The sequence below is a fragment of the Ascaphus truei genome, chromosome 2, assembly GCF_040206685.1.
Source record: "Ascaphus truei isolate aAscTru1 chromosome 2, aAscTru1.hap1, whole genome shotgun sequence".
Classification (NCBI taxonomy): domain Eukaryota; kingdom Metazoa; phylum Chordata; class Amphibia; order Anura; family Ascaphidae; genus Ascaphus; species Ascaphus truei.
This window is the reverse complement of record NC_134484.1, coordinates 377345244-377362364: the sequence shown is the minus strand read 5'-3', so window position 1 is coordinate 377362364 and position 17121 is coordinate 377345244. Positions and strand designations below refer to the sequence as shown.

Sequence of the window (17121 nt, the reverse complement as noted above, 5' to 3'; positions counted from 1 at the left end):
GCTTGAGCGGTGAAATCACCAACTCTCTAAGCATGAGCGACGGGTGTTCTGTCTTTTTCGCAAGTGGGAGCGGGAGGGCATTGGGGTGGGGGCATGTTGAGCGCGCTTGAAAGTCACTTTTTTTTGTCTCCTCAAGTGCCAAGCTTGGGAGAGCGTGCGTGCCTGCGCATGAGAGCGCACCGCCCGCTCAGCACCAGCGGGGACGCAGCCTTAGTGGTATCTTGGGAAGCAGGGGGTCATCTGAGAGCTGAAATTAATGCAGTTCAGCTCCATAGAACACACTGCTTCAAACTTAGCTTTCCCCCCCACCCCCCATAGAAAATTGCCGGGATTGTTGCTTTAAATAAAGGTTTCTGATTGTTGAATCCGCACATACGAATATGAAATGTATGTACTGGTAGCTCTTGTAGGTAAAGCCTGTTATGACGTCACCTGCTGGCACGGTGCAAACTCTAGCGCGCATGCGCGAACCATTCACTTATCCTTCCCATCCCCTCACTTTACTTCATGCACTTTTGTCCCCTCCCACCCCTCTCTAGCACGCGCACGCCGTGACGCTAAGCAGCGTGCTATACAGCGTAGGCGCCGGCCTAGGAAAAGAAGACGCACGCGTCGAGACACGTTCTCGGGGAAGTCAGACTGCACCACTTCCAGGAGGGGGGAGTTGCGCGCACACGTAACACTGTGCTCTATTAAGGAGTGGCTGGTCTTTGCAGCGGTCCACCCCCCCCTCATCGGGTAGTGAGTTGCTGAGGTAGGTTCCCGGGTGTGGGCAGCACTTCCGGTCTCCCTGCGTCATTCAGTCAGTGTGACCGGCGCGCGGCCTCAGTCAGTGTAACCGTCACACGCACACACATCGTGCGAAGTTCTCGCCGCCATGGCCGAGCCCGAGGAGAGGAGCCTGGACGATTTCTTCGCCAAGAGGGACAAGAAGAAAGGGAAGAAAGAGAAGGGAGGAGGCGGCGGCGGAGGAGTCGGGACTAAAGGGGCAGCCAGGCCGCCGGATGGGACCCCGGCGCCTTCGTCATCTTCGTTCGCCACATCATCGTTATCCGGAGGGGGCAAGAGCATGAAGAAGGAGCGATCCGGGAGGAACGACGGACAGGACTCCCACCAAGATAAAACGCGGCCCGAGAGGAGGGTATATATATATATATTATATTTCTTTACATGGGATGGGGCAGGTGAGAGGCGTATATACATGTAGGGAGGGGCCTGTGCCACACCCGGGTATATATGAGACGCGTATACGTATTGTGTCCCATGTGTATAAAAGGCCGGTATATACATGTAGGGAGGGGCCTGTGCCACACCCGGGTATACGCGTGGCTAATAAGAGGACACGTGTTTACATTTGGTGTCCCATGTGTAAAAAAAGGCCGATATATACATGCAGATGTAGAGGCAGAAAATAGGTGCGTGTACATTAATGTGGGAGAGTATATACATGAGGTGGCCCACTAGATTGGGTATATGTGCTGCGGGGGTTTGAGGAGACAGACAAGTGTGTTATATAATATATATATGTGTGTCACATATGTCACACACACACATATATATATATATATATATGTATGTATGTGTCATATATATATATATATATATATATATATATATGTGTGTGTGTGTCACATACATGTATGTAACATACATATATGTCACATACGAGTGGAAAGTCATGAGAGCTTAGCAGAAGGGAAAACCTTATAAAATTACTCCCTATGAGATAGATTCTGTGGGGGGTTTGGGGAAGGAATGTGTTGGGTCCCCAGCAGCAATGAAATGGTAAAATCTCGCCCCCCCCCCTCCCGGGTGATTTTCATTTTGCTGTTCTTTACTGTGTGATTTGTGTACTGAATGGAGGATCCCTGAATACAGCCTTGTTAACACACTCTAGATATCCTCTGTCACGGGAGACCAGGTAATTTTTACACCATTTATATGTTACCTGGATCATTCGGCAGGACAAGATAGTAATAACAAATTGCGTTTATTTTGATAAACCCATGTACAAGGAGAAATACAAACGGAACAGTTAAAAAATACACTTACTGGTGGCAAAATCTAGGCTTTCCTAGGTGCAGGGTGTCTGATTGGATGAGCTTACCCTGACCCGGATATACTCCTGGTCCTCTCTTCGACTACAATTCATAGCCGCGACCGCTCCGTTCGATTATGAGAACTTGGGTGCAAAAGTCGTGACTTAGTCTCTGCGAGGCAAACTTTTCAGGCTTCCAAACGAAGCCGGTCGCTCTATTTCGAACAGAGCAACTTTGAAAAGCCCACAGAGCTTCGACTCGCCTCAATGGTTGGCTGAGATGGACTCCCTCTCTTGGTTAGCATCTTGCATATACAGGCAGTCCTCGGTTATCCGACACAATGCGTTACTCAAAATGGCGTTGGATAGCGAAACGTTGTAAAGCGAAACACGTTTTCCCATAGGAACACTGTTTTAAATGAAAGGTTCTGTTCATGAAGGCATTTTTAATGCTAAAATTCACAAAATATTTTCCGCAGACAATAAGATATGCAGCACACACATAAATTATATAGTGCATATACTGTATTATATATATATATATATATATATATATCATAATATAACATTTTTATTTTTTGTATAATATATATATTATATACACATAAACAATGTTGCAGAGCGTTGGATAAGCCGTTTTGGCGTTGTAAAAATGAACATAGGTATGCATTGCATAGCGTTGGATAAGCCATTCGTTGTAAAAGGAAGCGTTGTAAAACGAGGACTGCCTGTACTCCGCTGGACTAACCCCAGAATGGAGGTGGGGGTGGCGTGGCTGAGCGCAGTGACCCTTCAGCATGCCTGAAACACAATTTTATCTCTCGTTGAGCGTGACCGGACAGATAAATATGCATTGTGCTGACCGCGCCAAGCGCAGTCAGTGGCACTGTGGACTCAGTTTTAGTACTTCTGTGGCAAGGTCCACAATTGCTGTTTTCTCCCTTGTGTTGGCCACCTTTCCAGCTGCTTTTGGAGGTTAAATGCAAGGGGGTTGCTGCTGGTGATTTAGGTTTATTAAAGTAAAAGCCCTGGACTACGTTCATGTACAGCTTTGCAAGTGTGTTGCACATCATTAATCAGGTTCTCAGAAGCCAATCAGTGTAACATACGCCATGTCTTTTGAGCTGTGGGAAGTTGACATCTGTGGTGTAGTTGCACATTTGACACAGTAGACAATTTATTGCAGTAACAGAGAAAGATAATACAATAGACGTTCTCCATGCTAATGGCAGGCTTATCCTATTATTTAACTTCATTGTTTTACATTTATGTACACTGATTTGTACAAAATAACATCTAAAATCACACGTTTGAGGGTCTTCTTTTTTTTTTTTTTCTTGGTAGTCGGCAGATGACAATCTTCAATTTGATGCGTTTGTGACTGGAAAGCTTTTTGCATTGCTAGATCCTCCTTCTAAAAAATTGCAAACCTCAATCTTCCATTTCCTCTTCGACTACTTTATTACCGGAAGTATTGAGGAAATAGACATTGCGGAAGCCATAGCTAGAACTAGCACTTCAAGTTCATAAACGTCACCACAAATCCAGTCTATTTCTCCCACTTGAAAAAAGGACCTCTTAAATCATTTCAAATTGCATTTTGGTGACACTTGGCATAGGGCTGAGACTTTCTGCAAATCCATATAAACCAGTTGTATGTATAGGTTTCCTGCTTCCCCTCACCTCCCTCATTTGTCCCTGCATTTTTTTTTTTCCCCTGGTGGGAGTATCTTCCCATATTTGCTGCTACGTCTTATTTTTTATGGGGGTGGGGATTTTGGCCAAAGACCCATTGACCTGCTTTTTGTAGGCAGTATGAAGGCAGGCAGATGATTCGCCTAATAACTTGAATATAATAGCGTTTTTTTCACAGGACCAAACTTTACATATTGGCCATCCGTATGGAAACACATGGCAGTGGTGTAACCTAGTTTACAGAATGCAGGATGAGCCTTGTGACCTGATAACCCCTTACCTAGCTAATCTCAAATTGGTGTGAAATATGCTTTCCTCTCCTCTCTGAAATTGGTGTCTCTGAGGCAATGAAGATGGTTTTTCTCATGTTCTAGTATTATACAAGACAAACTTCAGTCCCTTTTTCTGTCCTAAGCACGTATTTAACTGACCTCAGGTGTGGCCACTTGCAAATTACAGTAGGCTATTCTGCTTGTGAATTTATTGCTTTTTACATATTATAAACCAATTTAGTATTTGCACTTGGATTGTTTTTTGTAAGGAGATTGTAACTCGCTTCCCATGAGTGCTAAATGCCATGTCTATACATACTGCACTATATGAATGCACATATAGCTGTCTCTTACACATACAAATGTACAATGTAATTCTATCCCTATATATCAAGAGGGACCACATTAATAGTTATGCAACACCCTCTTACATTTCTACACCTACCCAGACCATTGGTATACACTCCCACACACCTTTTTGTAAAGTGCTGTATACACCGTGACTAACATTCAGGCACACATACATATGCACATGCACACATATTCATACATATCGATCGCTATATTCTTTTCTAGCATTGATGGGAAGCCAGTATTGGCCACTACTACTGGCCTTTTTATTATTGCAGCCTCCGCCTACTTCAATGCCTGGTATGCGGCCATCATTGGCTGTGCGTGCTACATGCTGCCATTCATGTGCTTTTGTTGCCCTGCATGTGCTTCACTGTCTATACATAATACCCTTCTGCTGGTTTTGTCACATCACAATGTTCAAGAATTTTCTACAAGGCATGTTTTTTGTTTGCATATTCATCATTTTTAAGCTTTGCTTCTCTGTCCACTGACACTTGTGGCTTTGTGTGAGACATGTTGCCACTAATGTTGACCATATATGCCCCCAGACTTTGTGACCACATTTTTTCATAGATTTGGAATGGGTTGTATTAAGTGTCACATCTCTTGAAAATTTCTTTTGACCATTACAGAGTTTTAAGGCTATCAAACTGACAAACCGGGATGTTTTACTTTGCACATGCAACTGTGCTGTTAACAAATCGATCAGCCAAGAGTGTTACTGTTTCATATTGTGGCAGTATATCTGTCTACAAACTACCTGCTACCGTATTGGCCCGAATATAGTGCGACCTCGCACATAATACGACCCCTACAGTTAAGGTGTTCTACAGGAAAAATATAGGCCTGTTCCTTGCCAAGGGGTCTTCTTCCTTTTCTTTTTTTTTTCTTGGGAAATTTTATTGCCCCAGAAATATGTACACTGTGTATGTAATTGGGATCAGCCTGTGAAGTCTGTCGGGCCGAACAGCTGATGAGCAGTAGGGAGGGGTGGGGGCAAGCCTGCAGTGAAGCTCCGGGACAAAATGGCCGCCTCTCCTTACCTGTGGTCCCTTCGGTGCAGCTCCACAGGTCCTCCACTGTCAGCCTCCCACAGCGCTGGGACCAGATTCGTATAAGGGGGTTCCCTGCTGCTGTGTCTCTCACCTCCTCAGGTCGGTGCCACCTGCTCTGTTCGGCACCGGTGTCGGGACGACCGGGAGCTCCTGGCAGCCATTCAGACTTTCCCCCCCATAGGTAAATACAAGGCTGCGAATATAGTGCAAGTGCAGGTTTTGGCAGGACTATTTAGGCAAAAAACCTCGCCCTATATTCGGGTAAATACGGTACTTTAAGGCTGCTGTGTGGTCCTGTGATTGGAAGACATCTGAAAAATACATCTATATTATTGTACTTGGGCCTTTTCTGTAAAATGTTTTGTCCACTGCACACTACGCTTTGTTTCAGTTCACATAGGGCATATTTTGCCACATGTTGCCATGCATTTGGCTTTATGGTCCCATATAACTAACTTCTGAGGTAATTTGTGAGGGATTTAGTCACACTAAGAATACCACACTGTTGTGCATTGCCCTGGATGCTGTGTATGAAGTGTTATTGTAAGATGAAGGCGTACATGGCAGTGCTCACAAGTTTGTATGGGCAAATGAACCAGCAGCAAGTTTAAGCCCTTGAGTTGCAGGATGCATAATGGTCATGTGATCGCTCGTGTAGCATTCACATGACAGATCTGCCCATAGACATCAGCACAGAAAAAGAAGATGGGTTTTCTGTTCCAGAATGTTTGTGACTCCTTGACAGCTGTGGATTTGATTTGCCAAACTCTTGCTACAAAAATGGGGATTGTGAACAAGCCTGTGTGCCAATCTGAGAGCACAAAGACACTAAAGGGATTAAATCTGTGGGATTGCCTGTTTTGTTTTAATAAATTGAAACTTGAGACGTGATTTTAATTTCTCCAACTAGTCCCTCCCAGGACTTTTCAAAGTACAGTAATGTCTTTGTCCTGCTTTTTGCCCCTCATAGGAACAAGGGTAGTTGAGAAATACTTGGTTGCACTTTATCCTCAGTGAGACTCATTGCAAATAATTTTTTCCAAGAAACCAAAACAGACCAGTGTTGTGTTTTTTTTTTTTTTTTTTTCTTACTATCCTTTATATCTTATTCGCCTTATATATATATTTTTTATGAATGCAATAAAATTAAGATTTTTTAAAAATTCAGATTATTGCTTGTTAAAATTAACCTCTTTATTAACTGCTACAGAAATTTGGCTGAGACAGACTCCGAAACGATCTGATTTCAGACGTTTTGGGCCTAACCTAGTGTAACTGAGGCAGAGGAGTCTGGCAGCAGCATGTTTAATAGACTGGAGTTGGAACAGACGGACAGGGAGAATGCCAACTAGAAAGTTGCATAGATGGGACAGGATAAGTGAATGAATTAGAATTTTGGTTGCGTCATGATGAAGAAAAGGTCGTATCCTAGCAATATTTTGTAGGTGGAGATGGCAGAACGTGGCGAGGGCTTGAATGTGAGGTATGAAGGAGAGGGCAGTGTCAAAGATGACTTAAGTAGTGAATTTGTGTTGATTGTGATATTATTGAAAAGATGGGAATTTGCCAGAGATGAGGTTAAAATAAAAAGGTGTTGCCTTGTGGCTTAGTCTGCCTGAGAGGGGGAGTGGAGGAGATGTGAGGGAGCAGGTTGTAAAGTGAGATGAGGAGCACAGAGCCTTCATCCTCGGTCACGGGAAAATGAACTGAGGGTAGATTTAGGTGTGCAAACAGAGATAGTGGGTGCATGTGGACCCTGACACGAAGAGATGTCATGTCTGATGGACTGTCTTATCTGTGAAGTAGGGTGTGAGGTCTTGGCTGTTACAATGGAAGGGAGTGCAGGTGCATTTGGGCAGAGATGGGAGTTAAAGGTGAAAAATAAACATTGGTGGTTAGAGGATAGCATAGGTATGAGAAGAAAAGTAGGTTTGCTGGGAAAGGTCTGTGTTCTAGGAGTATGAATTTTATAGCTGAAGAAATCGGCTTTTGCACATTTCCACCGATAACATTCAGCCGTTCATACACATTTTTGGAGGTAGCGAGTTTTCCATGGTTGTGGCTTAAATTGCCGGGGACGACCACGATGTTAGAACTGTCGTGTTTAAGGCTATGCTTAAAGCGCCGACAGCGCAGTTGCGGCAAAACAAATGCATTGTCGTCACGTGCTGCACGTGACAGCGACGGAGCGACAGTGCTACCAGAAATATGGTAGTCACTGATATTTGTTTTTTTTTTCGGCGACTGTCCCCCCCCCCCCCCCGCGATTCTGTCACGATGTCGTGACCCCCCCACGCGCAGCGTCAGTTTTCCGCGTCGGGTAAGGGAGCTTAAGCCTTGCGCGCTCACCCGGCATTTAATTTAAATGCTTCGGGGAAGAGCGCGGGGCCTCTTAAGTACTGCACCGCTTTCTAGAAAATTTCACGTGCCCCTATTCTAATGCATGCTCTACTTGGAGTGGTCGGCCAATCACACCTTAAGAAGCTAGTGTGTTCTGAGGGTCTATAGCATGCCATGGGGCCATGCCATACCAGGCTTCTGCTAAGTCTACTATAAAGGTTAAGATTTCTGAATTTAAAAAAGGATATCTGAACACATCGGTCCAACATCCTGCAGTGAGGCCCTCTGTCCTCCAGTTTGCTCGGAGGGTCAGCCATCCCAAAAACACAAGATAAAGTGGGTTATGAACAGAATTGATCTGAAATGAAGTTAAAGTATCTATATAAGTAAGACTATTTTGGCCAGTGGTCATGTATTATGTATTTTTAGTATGTGAAATGGGCTCGTCTGGCATGTTGCACCATTCATCCCTCCCCCACCCCCTTTTGATTTTTGTATCCCCCCCACCCCTCCCACAACTGTTGGAAAAACTTAAGTGAAAAAAAAAGGATATCTGCTTGTGGTGGCAATTTAATACCACATGAAGTGTCGCAGCACATCCTTCTAAATGTGTGATGTTTTTATACCTTTGAGTGGATTTTGATTTGATTTTCAGTCAGAAAACAGAACTGTGATGGCGTAGCGTAGAGATCATTTTAATAAGGTTGCAAGTGTTCCCTCCTTCAGGGACTGATACAGAACCACAAAATGGTAGAAGAGGGAAGACCAGGCTTGCCTCCACAATATGGAGGATGTGGTACCCTGCTTTATATTGGTATCTGTTATATGCAGCCATTTTCTGTGGTTGTATGCTGCTGACATACAGATTCGCTAAAGGGTCAGGACCTCAAGTGACTAAACTGGAACTGTGGAGGCTTTGTTTATGCTCATCTTCATTGTTCTTTATTTACCTTGTAATTTTGTTGAGCGCTGTGTACACTGGTGCTATATAAATCAAATTATACCTGATACAGAGCAATTTATGGTGAAGTAGTTTGTACTGTATTTGAGCCAAGTACCAGCACATCTTGGTGTAAAGTGATAAAGAAAACAAGAACACCTGGTAAAATGTGCTTTTTCTTCTGGGTGGCATTGACCTGTTCAGATATATAGCAGAATCCTGTATGAAGAGTTTATGCTATTGGCTTTCAGTAAAATTCTAATAAACTTCACGTTAGGTTAAGATGTATTTTTGTCTATGGAAGTCTGCGTTTGAAATACTTTCCTCTCCCATATTACACACAGTATTGCGCATCAAGGAATGAAATTGCTTTTGTATGTCCCCATGAGTTAGTGCAGTACTTGCATAGGAATACATTTACGATATGATTTTTCCTCCCAAATTGAGTTTGTCATTTGATATTTTTACTTATTGTGTGTATATTGATCAATATCTGGGTCTGTCTAACTTTGTTTTTTTTTTTTGTGGTTTTTTTTTGGATCTAATCTGTCTGCTTTTTCCCCTCCGTGTTTTACGTCCCTGCTTAGACTTATGAGGGATTTGGTGTGGAGAGGCCTATATAGAGAGGACTGTTTAATCTTAATTCATTGACGGTTTTGTTGTACTATCTGGAATGGGCTTTACCTTTTTTAGGCCCTGATACCTGGCAAACATGCAGCAAGACTATTCAGAAATGTAAAAAGAAAAAGGTGGAGTTCTCAAAAATATCACCTGTTTTTAAAAGTGGGCTCAATGAAACCCTATAAAGCAGTTACCCCCCCTTTAAAAAATAACTTGTCCCCAAAGCCTGCAGTAATTGTCAATTTCTGCTGTTCTTTGGCCACAACGCAGCCGATCCGATTTCCATGCCCTACGGCAAAGTGTCTTTTTCCAAAACAAATCCAAGTCCAATATCCTGCGCTACTCAAATGGCTAAAAGGGAAGGACCAACAAACCTATAAGCAAACACACAATAATAAAATGGAAGAGAAGAAATCCATTTGGTTATGTTTTGTCCTTGGAAGGGAGACACACCCAAAATCAGGGTGCACTAGGGGATGTAATAGATAATTCACAAACAGATATCAGAGTCCGAGCGTCACTCCACAAATGGAGTGGGCAATGAGGAAAAAGCCACCAAATTGCATGCACTCGCTGATTTTAAAGTGTGTAACTGGAAGTAAATGAAGTGTAAAGAGTTAACTAGTGCAGGGTTTACATTGCACGGTTTACATTGGGGCATGAGGTGCAATGGTAGAATGTCCCTGGCGCAAAAGGTGAGTACCAGTGTGTATAAAACCGAATGTATTTGGGTCCTATAGACCAGAAGTGCGCAAACTGCCCCACTGTCTACACTCGCACCCCTCACCATGTGTCCGGTGTCAAATGACGTTGTGACCCCGCGGTGTAATTTGCTGCTGCGTTGGCGAGGCGTCGCGTAAGACAAGGTCAGTAAAGTTAGAGGCCTCACGCGATCCCCCAGCATTTAATTAAAATGCCTTGGGGAAGAGAGCGGGGCCTGGGCAACTGCCGTGCACCCCCAGAAATTTTTTGCGCACCCCTGCTGTAGACTAAAGTCAAATACAAGGGGCACAATTGTATATGCAGAGGAACACATAACAGAGCGATGGCCTGTGTGGGTATGGCTACGTTGATGGGTATCACCGTACAAGTGTCTACTGCGCCACTCCTCTGAATAGCTAATGCCGTGGGTAAGATACGGCTTGTATTGGATCTAAGCCAGCAGTAAATGGCTCCCCCTCGGGGAACAGGGCTCTGTCGCAAGAGCTGGTAGGCCAGTTGGTGAGAGAGGTTTATCAGCAATGCGACCGAGTAGTAATGCTATGTGGATGGATACCTAGTCTCTAAGGACATGGGGCATAAATAGCACCATTTTTCTCATTGAAGAGATTACATAGAACTTAGCCCTAATGAGGTAGGGCACTATATTGGACTTTTTTGGACTCCTGTATGCCTTTGTGGAAGGTATTTTCTAGTGCTGCATCGAATGTGCCATATTTAATTATTGTTGCTGCGTTTGCATATTTTGTATTTGTTTATTTTATTGTTCCAGTTATATTTTTGTTTATCATTTAGTAGGGTAGCACCACAGAGTAGTTTAGTTTCACATTGTGGGCTCCCATGTCTGGTTCATTTAAACCTCCATATTCTTCCAATAGCTGAGTCTGGTCATACAGAGGTAAGTGTCTCGGGAAGCAGGGGGTCTCGGAACTGACATTAACTTGGTTCAGCTCTGGGGCACCCCCTGCTTCATACATAGACCAAAACCCATCGTCGGTGGAACCACACCTTTTTAAAGCTAAATATGTTGTCTTTTGTTTCTCTCCTGTTTTTTAGGCTGAAGATGAATGGAAAGAGTTTGAGCAGAAAGAAGTCGATTACAGTGGGCTTAGGCTTCAGTCATTACAAATCGGGTAATTTCTTATTCCTTTTTGATGCGTTAACATAATGGAACACTAAAGTCACACAGCTCCATTGGTTTGCGACTAGACCCAGTTTTCATTTGTAGCTTGTGATTAGATTAGATCCTATAAAATAAAGCAGAGTCCAGACCCCATGTATGAGAATCTCAATGCATAGCAACCGCTTTTAATTTCTGTCACCAGTCCAGCGTTACTAACACCTGATGATCCTGTGGAGACAAGGCATTTCATTAAATCTAAAATGAGCAATTTTTTGATAGCTCAAGTATGCAAGGTTTGAGCTTACATTTTCAGAGTAGGCTGTGCATTCCACGGTAGGGATGTTTGAAAAAACTCGCTGTTTTCAGTTTGGCTGTGTCTCTCGTACGTATTTGTATACTTACATGTGTGCCTGCTTCTATATTATACAACTGAGTAATATTTTGGTCATTGAGGTTCATCAAGACTGAGACCTGCCTATAACTGAAATGTTAGCACCTAAGTTAGCTTGGTGTTCAGATCCTCACAATATATTATGGCTCGCCTTTGACATTCTTTTATTGGATTTGTTTTGATTACCATGCCTTATTTTCCTATACTAGATTTCTGACGTCCAGTGTCTGTATAAAATTGTTGTATTTTAAACACGTCCACAACTTGCGAATAGAGACCCATAGCTGAAAAAAAGCAGACTATAAAATATTTGTATCCCTGTTTGATCTATTTTTAGCTGCTTATCTACAGCTGAGCATATGGTCAAATTTAATTGGATTTTACACCACCAGCTGCAAGTTAGACAGTAGATGGTGTGAAACGAGGATTAGTTTAGGAGAAATTGCAGAAATCACAATGATGGTTGTGCCCTCATTTATGATAGCCCCATATTTGTAAAACTGAAGCACTGACCCTCCTCCCCCTAAGCTAAAGTTCACATCTGTAGCAGAATAAACAAGCCATCTCTGACAGATAAAATAAAAGGGGCAATCTTTATATTCTGACAGTTCAGTGACTCATTGCAGGATACCTCTGTCTAATTTCAGGAAATGGTAGTCTGGGTGCATCATTGTTTAGTTACTGTAATTATATGAAAGTAGGGGTGCGTCAATCTGTGTAATGCTAATTTGGGACCAACCGCCACTTTCTCATAGAAAAAAATCAAATGTATTGGCTGTTCTATTTTCTTAACACCCAATATCACACTCAAATGATGTAATCGTCCGTTTTGGGAGTGACCGCTGATTAGGATTCCAGTACATTTGTTTTATAGCGCTTAGACAATAGTTGGCAAATGTTACCATGATCAGAACCATGTTTGGATTTAAGTTTTCAGCTTCAAGGCTTAAACCGCTTGTATTATTTTTGTATTTTTTTTTTTGGAGCAGCAATGAAAAGGAGGATGATGACAATGATAGAAAGGAAGAGCATGGTGGGGAGTGGGAAGATGCTGGAGGTTACGGCACAGAGAAAATATCTGGTCCTTGGAATAAGACGGCTACTGCTCAAGCCCCTGTAAATATAGGTACGATATATTAACGTGGCAATACAGTGTTGTGTGCATTTATTATTATAGATGCCGCATTTCCTTACCTTTAAGGAAATGTAATTAACGTAAATAGCTGGTCGATCGACAAATGCTGCCTCCCCAGGTACACACGATGTCTTATCTATTTCAAGAGGCAGTGCTGTGCCTTACTAAATGCTTGTTATAGCAACCCAAGGAAGCTTAAACCATTAAAATGGGCATCGTGGGGTGGGTGAGAGCAATGCAGTAAGTATCAAATACTACACAACTGATTTATCTGTTTTAAAAAGAAAGTCTGATTTTGAATATATTGCTGCTTGAAGCTTTTTCTTAATGCTTTATTGGAGACCCTGGCCTATGTTTAAGCTGTGCTATTTGGTATGACACATCTGGCTGTGTTACGAGATTCCGTACAGCTCATTCAAGTCTGTAGGCCGCAGTGTAGCACTGCTTAGTAGATATGGGTCTGTATTCTTGCACCGCTAATAACGTTTTGGCATGTAAACCGAAGCGTTCACAATTCATTGGATTCTGACGCAACATGGATTCATCAAGATGCTTTACATTCACTGCATCGCTGACATTTTCAAACTACAATCTTCATCAGAAGTTTTATTGACGTCGCAATTTGTTCCTTCCTGCAATAAGCCCGGCAAGTTGTTGAGATTTGGGAGGCAGTAAAATAAGGCCCACTTTTGTGGGAAGTTTATTTGTAGTTGGCCTCACTGACCGTTGCGGATTCTTTCATCCTTTTTGACATTCTCTGCCGCACTTGAAGGAATTGATAACATTGGTGTGGCTATACTGAAAGTTTGTTTTTGTTTTCTCTTTAGTTGCAGAAGCTCCAGAGCCTGTACAGTCGAGTGGTGTATATAGACCGCCTGCAGCCAGAGCCTCTGCCACAACACGAAAACCACAGGGTCCACCTGAGATTTTTAGCGATACACAGTTCCCGTCGCTGCAATCCACTGCCAAGCATATAGAATCCCGCAGGTAAGTACAATGCAATGTTAATGATATGAACACACACATGTGTTATACTCTCCCTGCTAGCATGTAGCACTTTTGGATGTTTTTTGTTTTTAAGCCGCAATCCCGCTTACTTTTTTTTTTACAGGATTGGACCTGGATCCTCCGAGCTGAACAGTGTTCCTATTTGATCCAGGGACCACCTGGTTCCCAAGATACTTACCAATGATGGTACTGGTATTACTTCCTGGTTTTTATAGGGGATTTAAATGGCCGTCCAATAGGCAGCCGCAACCGATGTTGGTGCTTTCTATTGGCCTGCGATTTGGCAGCCATTTTGTTTCTCCTGAAGGGAGCTTTAAACCTGGTAACTTCAGCGCTAAGTATCTCTGGACCTGGAACTGAAAACGGATTGCAACTTCAGAGGGCCCCTCCAGTTCCCATATTTTTTAAACATAAGAGTAATTTAATTGCTTTAATATCAATTTGTGCATATCTTGATGTGCTCACTTTAATAAGCATTGATGCCTATTGCACAAAAGTGAATATAAACCCATGAATTCAGTTGTGTACAACAATGAGCAGTAATCCTACCACAAAGCATTACTGGGCACAATATGAAAACTGTATAGGGCTTTCAGAGGCGATACCAGGACATTTGAAATTAAGAGCATTTAGTCGGAAATCTGGGCTAATGCGCAAACATTTCACTGTAACTGAATTAAATGTTAGTACCTCATAATCTAGTCTTTTGTTATGTGGCTCCGTTTTCATCTGGCAGTAATTTGTTGTCTCGTGTTAATGTATTTGTTTTTCTTCATCAGGGACAAAGAAATGGAGAAGACTTTTGAAATGGTAAAGCATAAAAATCGCGCTAGGGAAGAAGCCGCGAAGAACCAGGCACTTCGACTTCAGTTAGACAACCAGTATGCCGTGCTAGGGGAACAGTAAAAAAGCAGGCGACGCACAAAGATTCAAGGAATGCTTTTTTTTTTTTTTTTTTTTTTTTTTTTCCCCTCCTCCTCTAACCCACCCACTAAGGTAAACAAACTACAGCTATTGGCTATGGACATAAGATCTTCTGAGCCATACAGATCTTCTGTGGTGCAGACTGGGTGATGCAAATGATTGGATCTCCAGCATTATGGAAGCTTAAATATTCACTGACACTTTTCTTTCTTTCTTCCCTAATATTTGAACAAGAATTCCCAATGTTTTCCAAACCATTACACTTTTAAGAAGAAACCAGAAAAGCAGCATTCAGTGGTCATTTTCCAAATCTTTTTTATGCTGAGCTTTGACCAAGGTTGACTACCTCAGAATTGCTATGCTTGTAGCAGACACAGCATTGATTGTAAGCTCTTTGAGAGATAAAGCAGAGATTGGACCTGTTTCAAGTAGCTGTATGATTTGGGGGGACGGAGTGGAAGGCTTATTATACACAGACTGAAACATCTCTAATACGTAAGCTCTTTATTTTGTTGTCTGCTCTGTGTCAATGATTTAAGTGACCTTAATGGGATTATTTCGTCTAAACACCATTACCGGGTCTTTACAATCTTTCCTTAGGTGGGTAATTGATGCACGTTTCTGAAATCCTAAACATTCACTGTTTACGTAAATAGGGCAAAGCTGTAGTTTGTTACCTTTTTTGCAGGGTAAAAAAGAGCTTCACAAATAGCAGGGGAAAAGTAAAACTTGGCAACCGGTTCAGAAAAATAATTGGCAAAAACTGCTGTTTTTACGGTGCAGCCATATTTGATAGACATTTTTAGCCCCGTGGGTGTAGTGGTGGCCCCATCAACAAAGGACTTCAAACGTTTTTTTTCTTCGTAAATATGCCGTTTGTTTTTTTCCCCCCAGAAAGTGTTACCATTTAAGCAAGTGCAAAATCCACGGTCTATTCACAAGTTGCATCATTGGCTGAAAAACTATTTTTAGTTATCCATTTGTGTAGTGTAGCGTACTGTCAAACTCGCATGTCCAGAAAAGCCATGCAGCTGACAGGTCTGTGCATTATACAATGGGGAAAAAGGCATTTGCATTGTGGCCATACCCTATGTTACCGTGACTCCAACACTTTGTTAGACTTGGTACAATACAAGCCAGTTTGGAGAACCTGGTGGCACCACTTTTGTGGGGGTTGGTCAGCTAGATCAGTTTTCAGTTTACTGTATAATAGTTGGAATGCAGACTAAAAATCCCTGTCCTAAAATAAAACTTTGGGGGTGTCGGTCTAAAGTAAACAATTGACATATAACCTTTACATGGATGTTAATTAAAACACGCCACGCTCTACTTACCTGTCATTAGTTTCATGGGTTGCAATTATGGTGTTGAGTTCTGGTTGGATTTTTGTATTCAAGACTCATGAATTGCACACTGTGCAAAGAATTTTAGCAAATTATCTTGTATAGACTTCGTTAGTTTCTGCGTTCCACTTTAAAGATTTGGCAAACATTTATTGTGGATGAGCCCCTCTAAATATCTTAAATGTCCTCTTCATTCTGGGATTTATAAGAAAACAAACCCAAAGCCAAGGGGGGGAAACTTTAAACAAGAATGTGTCTTTGAACCAATATTCTATCTGCATTTTAAATACTCTTGAATTGAATGTCGGACATTGAACCATTTTTTTTTTGTTTTTGTTTTTTGCCCATCTGTAGTAAACAGCTTCATCGTGCCAGAATATTTTAGTCCCTTTTTTTGATTTTTTTTTTTGAGCCAAACTCTTTTCTAGCAAACATAAGTGACTTCACCGCATATATAGAGTAGTCAGTCTGAATCTTTGCCAACAAACATTAGGTCTTTAGTTGCAGGTATGTGATTTAAAAATGAAAGTTGAAATGAGGTTATTTATCTGGAATGTGTGGTAGACTGTAGTTTCATTTTCATTACATACTTCAGGCATATGAAGACCAGTAAGGTTTTTTTTTTAAATCCAATTTCTGTTACAATTTTAGAGGTTATAAAATGACAATAAACAAATCAAGGTTTTTAACATGCTTTGTGATGGGTATATGGAGACTGTCCATTATGCGATTCTCAGGCATGGATTGGTCAAAACAAGAAATACCTGTGACATTAATAAACTGAATACATTGAAATGTCTATAAAATAAACACATCTGTGTTTTTGTTTCTTGCTAATAAAATTACAATTTCAATACAAATAACATGGGTGTTTTCTATTAACTTTGTTATTAATTCAATTGTTCGAGGGGCCTGTAGTTTTTGTTTTATATGGGCAGGATCAGAATGTACCACTGCTACCTTATGACGTTTCCTTCCATGTCACTCCTTCATAGTTTGACTTTCTGGATGAAGCATAATTAAAAATGACCTGTCCTGTCTATGCCTTCATTTAGAACCTGAAACTGTGGTTTGCCAAGTTGCAGTAGAGGAATGTGACCTCTCCCTTCCAAATAAATTAACCAAAGCTCTTTTGCAATAGCATAGAGTTGTATTAGGAACC

The 17121-nt window shown here is 41.9% G+C and overlaps 1 protein-coding gene across 1 annotated transcript; it reads left to right on the top strand.

Moving 5' to 3' along the window:
• Window positions 1-584: 584 nt before the first annotated feature.
• Window positions 585-16822, top strand: CDV3 (CDV3 homolog). The gene is made up of 5 exons (XM_075587115.1): window positions 585-1141; window positions 11092-11168; window positions 12539-12675; window positions 13512-13671; window positions 14472-16822. The coding sequence occupies exons 1-5, from the start codon at window positions 878-880 to the stop codon at window positions 14596-14598; spliced, it is 765 nt and encodes a 254-aa protein (XP_075443230.1). The 5' UTR covers window positions 585-877; the 3' UTR covers window positions 14599-16822.
• Window positions 16823-17121: the final 299 nt, after the last annotated feature.

Excerpts from the sequence above, each read along its gene's own strand:
- CDV3 (XM_075587115.1), top strand. The coding sequence starts at position 878 with ATGGCCGAGCCCGAGGAGAGGAGCCTGGACGATTTCTTCGCCAAGAGG. Across the intron at positions 1,142-11,091 it reads AAACGCGGCCCGAGAGGAGG|GCTGAAGATGAATGGAAAGA; the intron begins GTATATATATAT and ends CCTGTTTTTTAG. Across the intron at positions 13,672-14,471 it reads AAGCATATAGAATCCCGCAG|GGACAAAGAAATGGAGAAGA; the intron begins GTAAGTACAATG and ends TTTCTTCATCAG.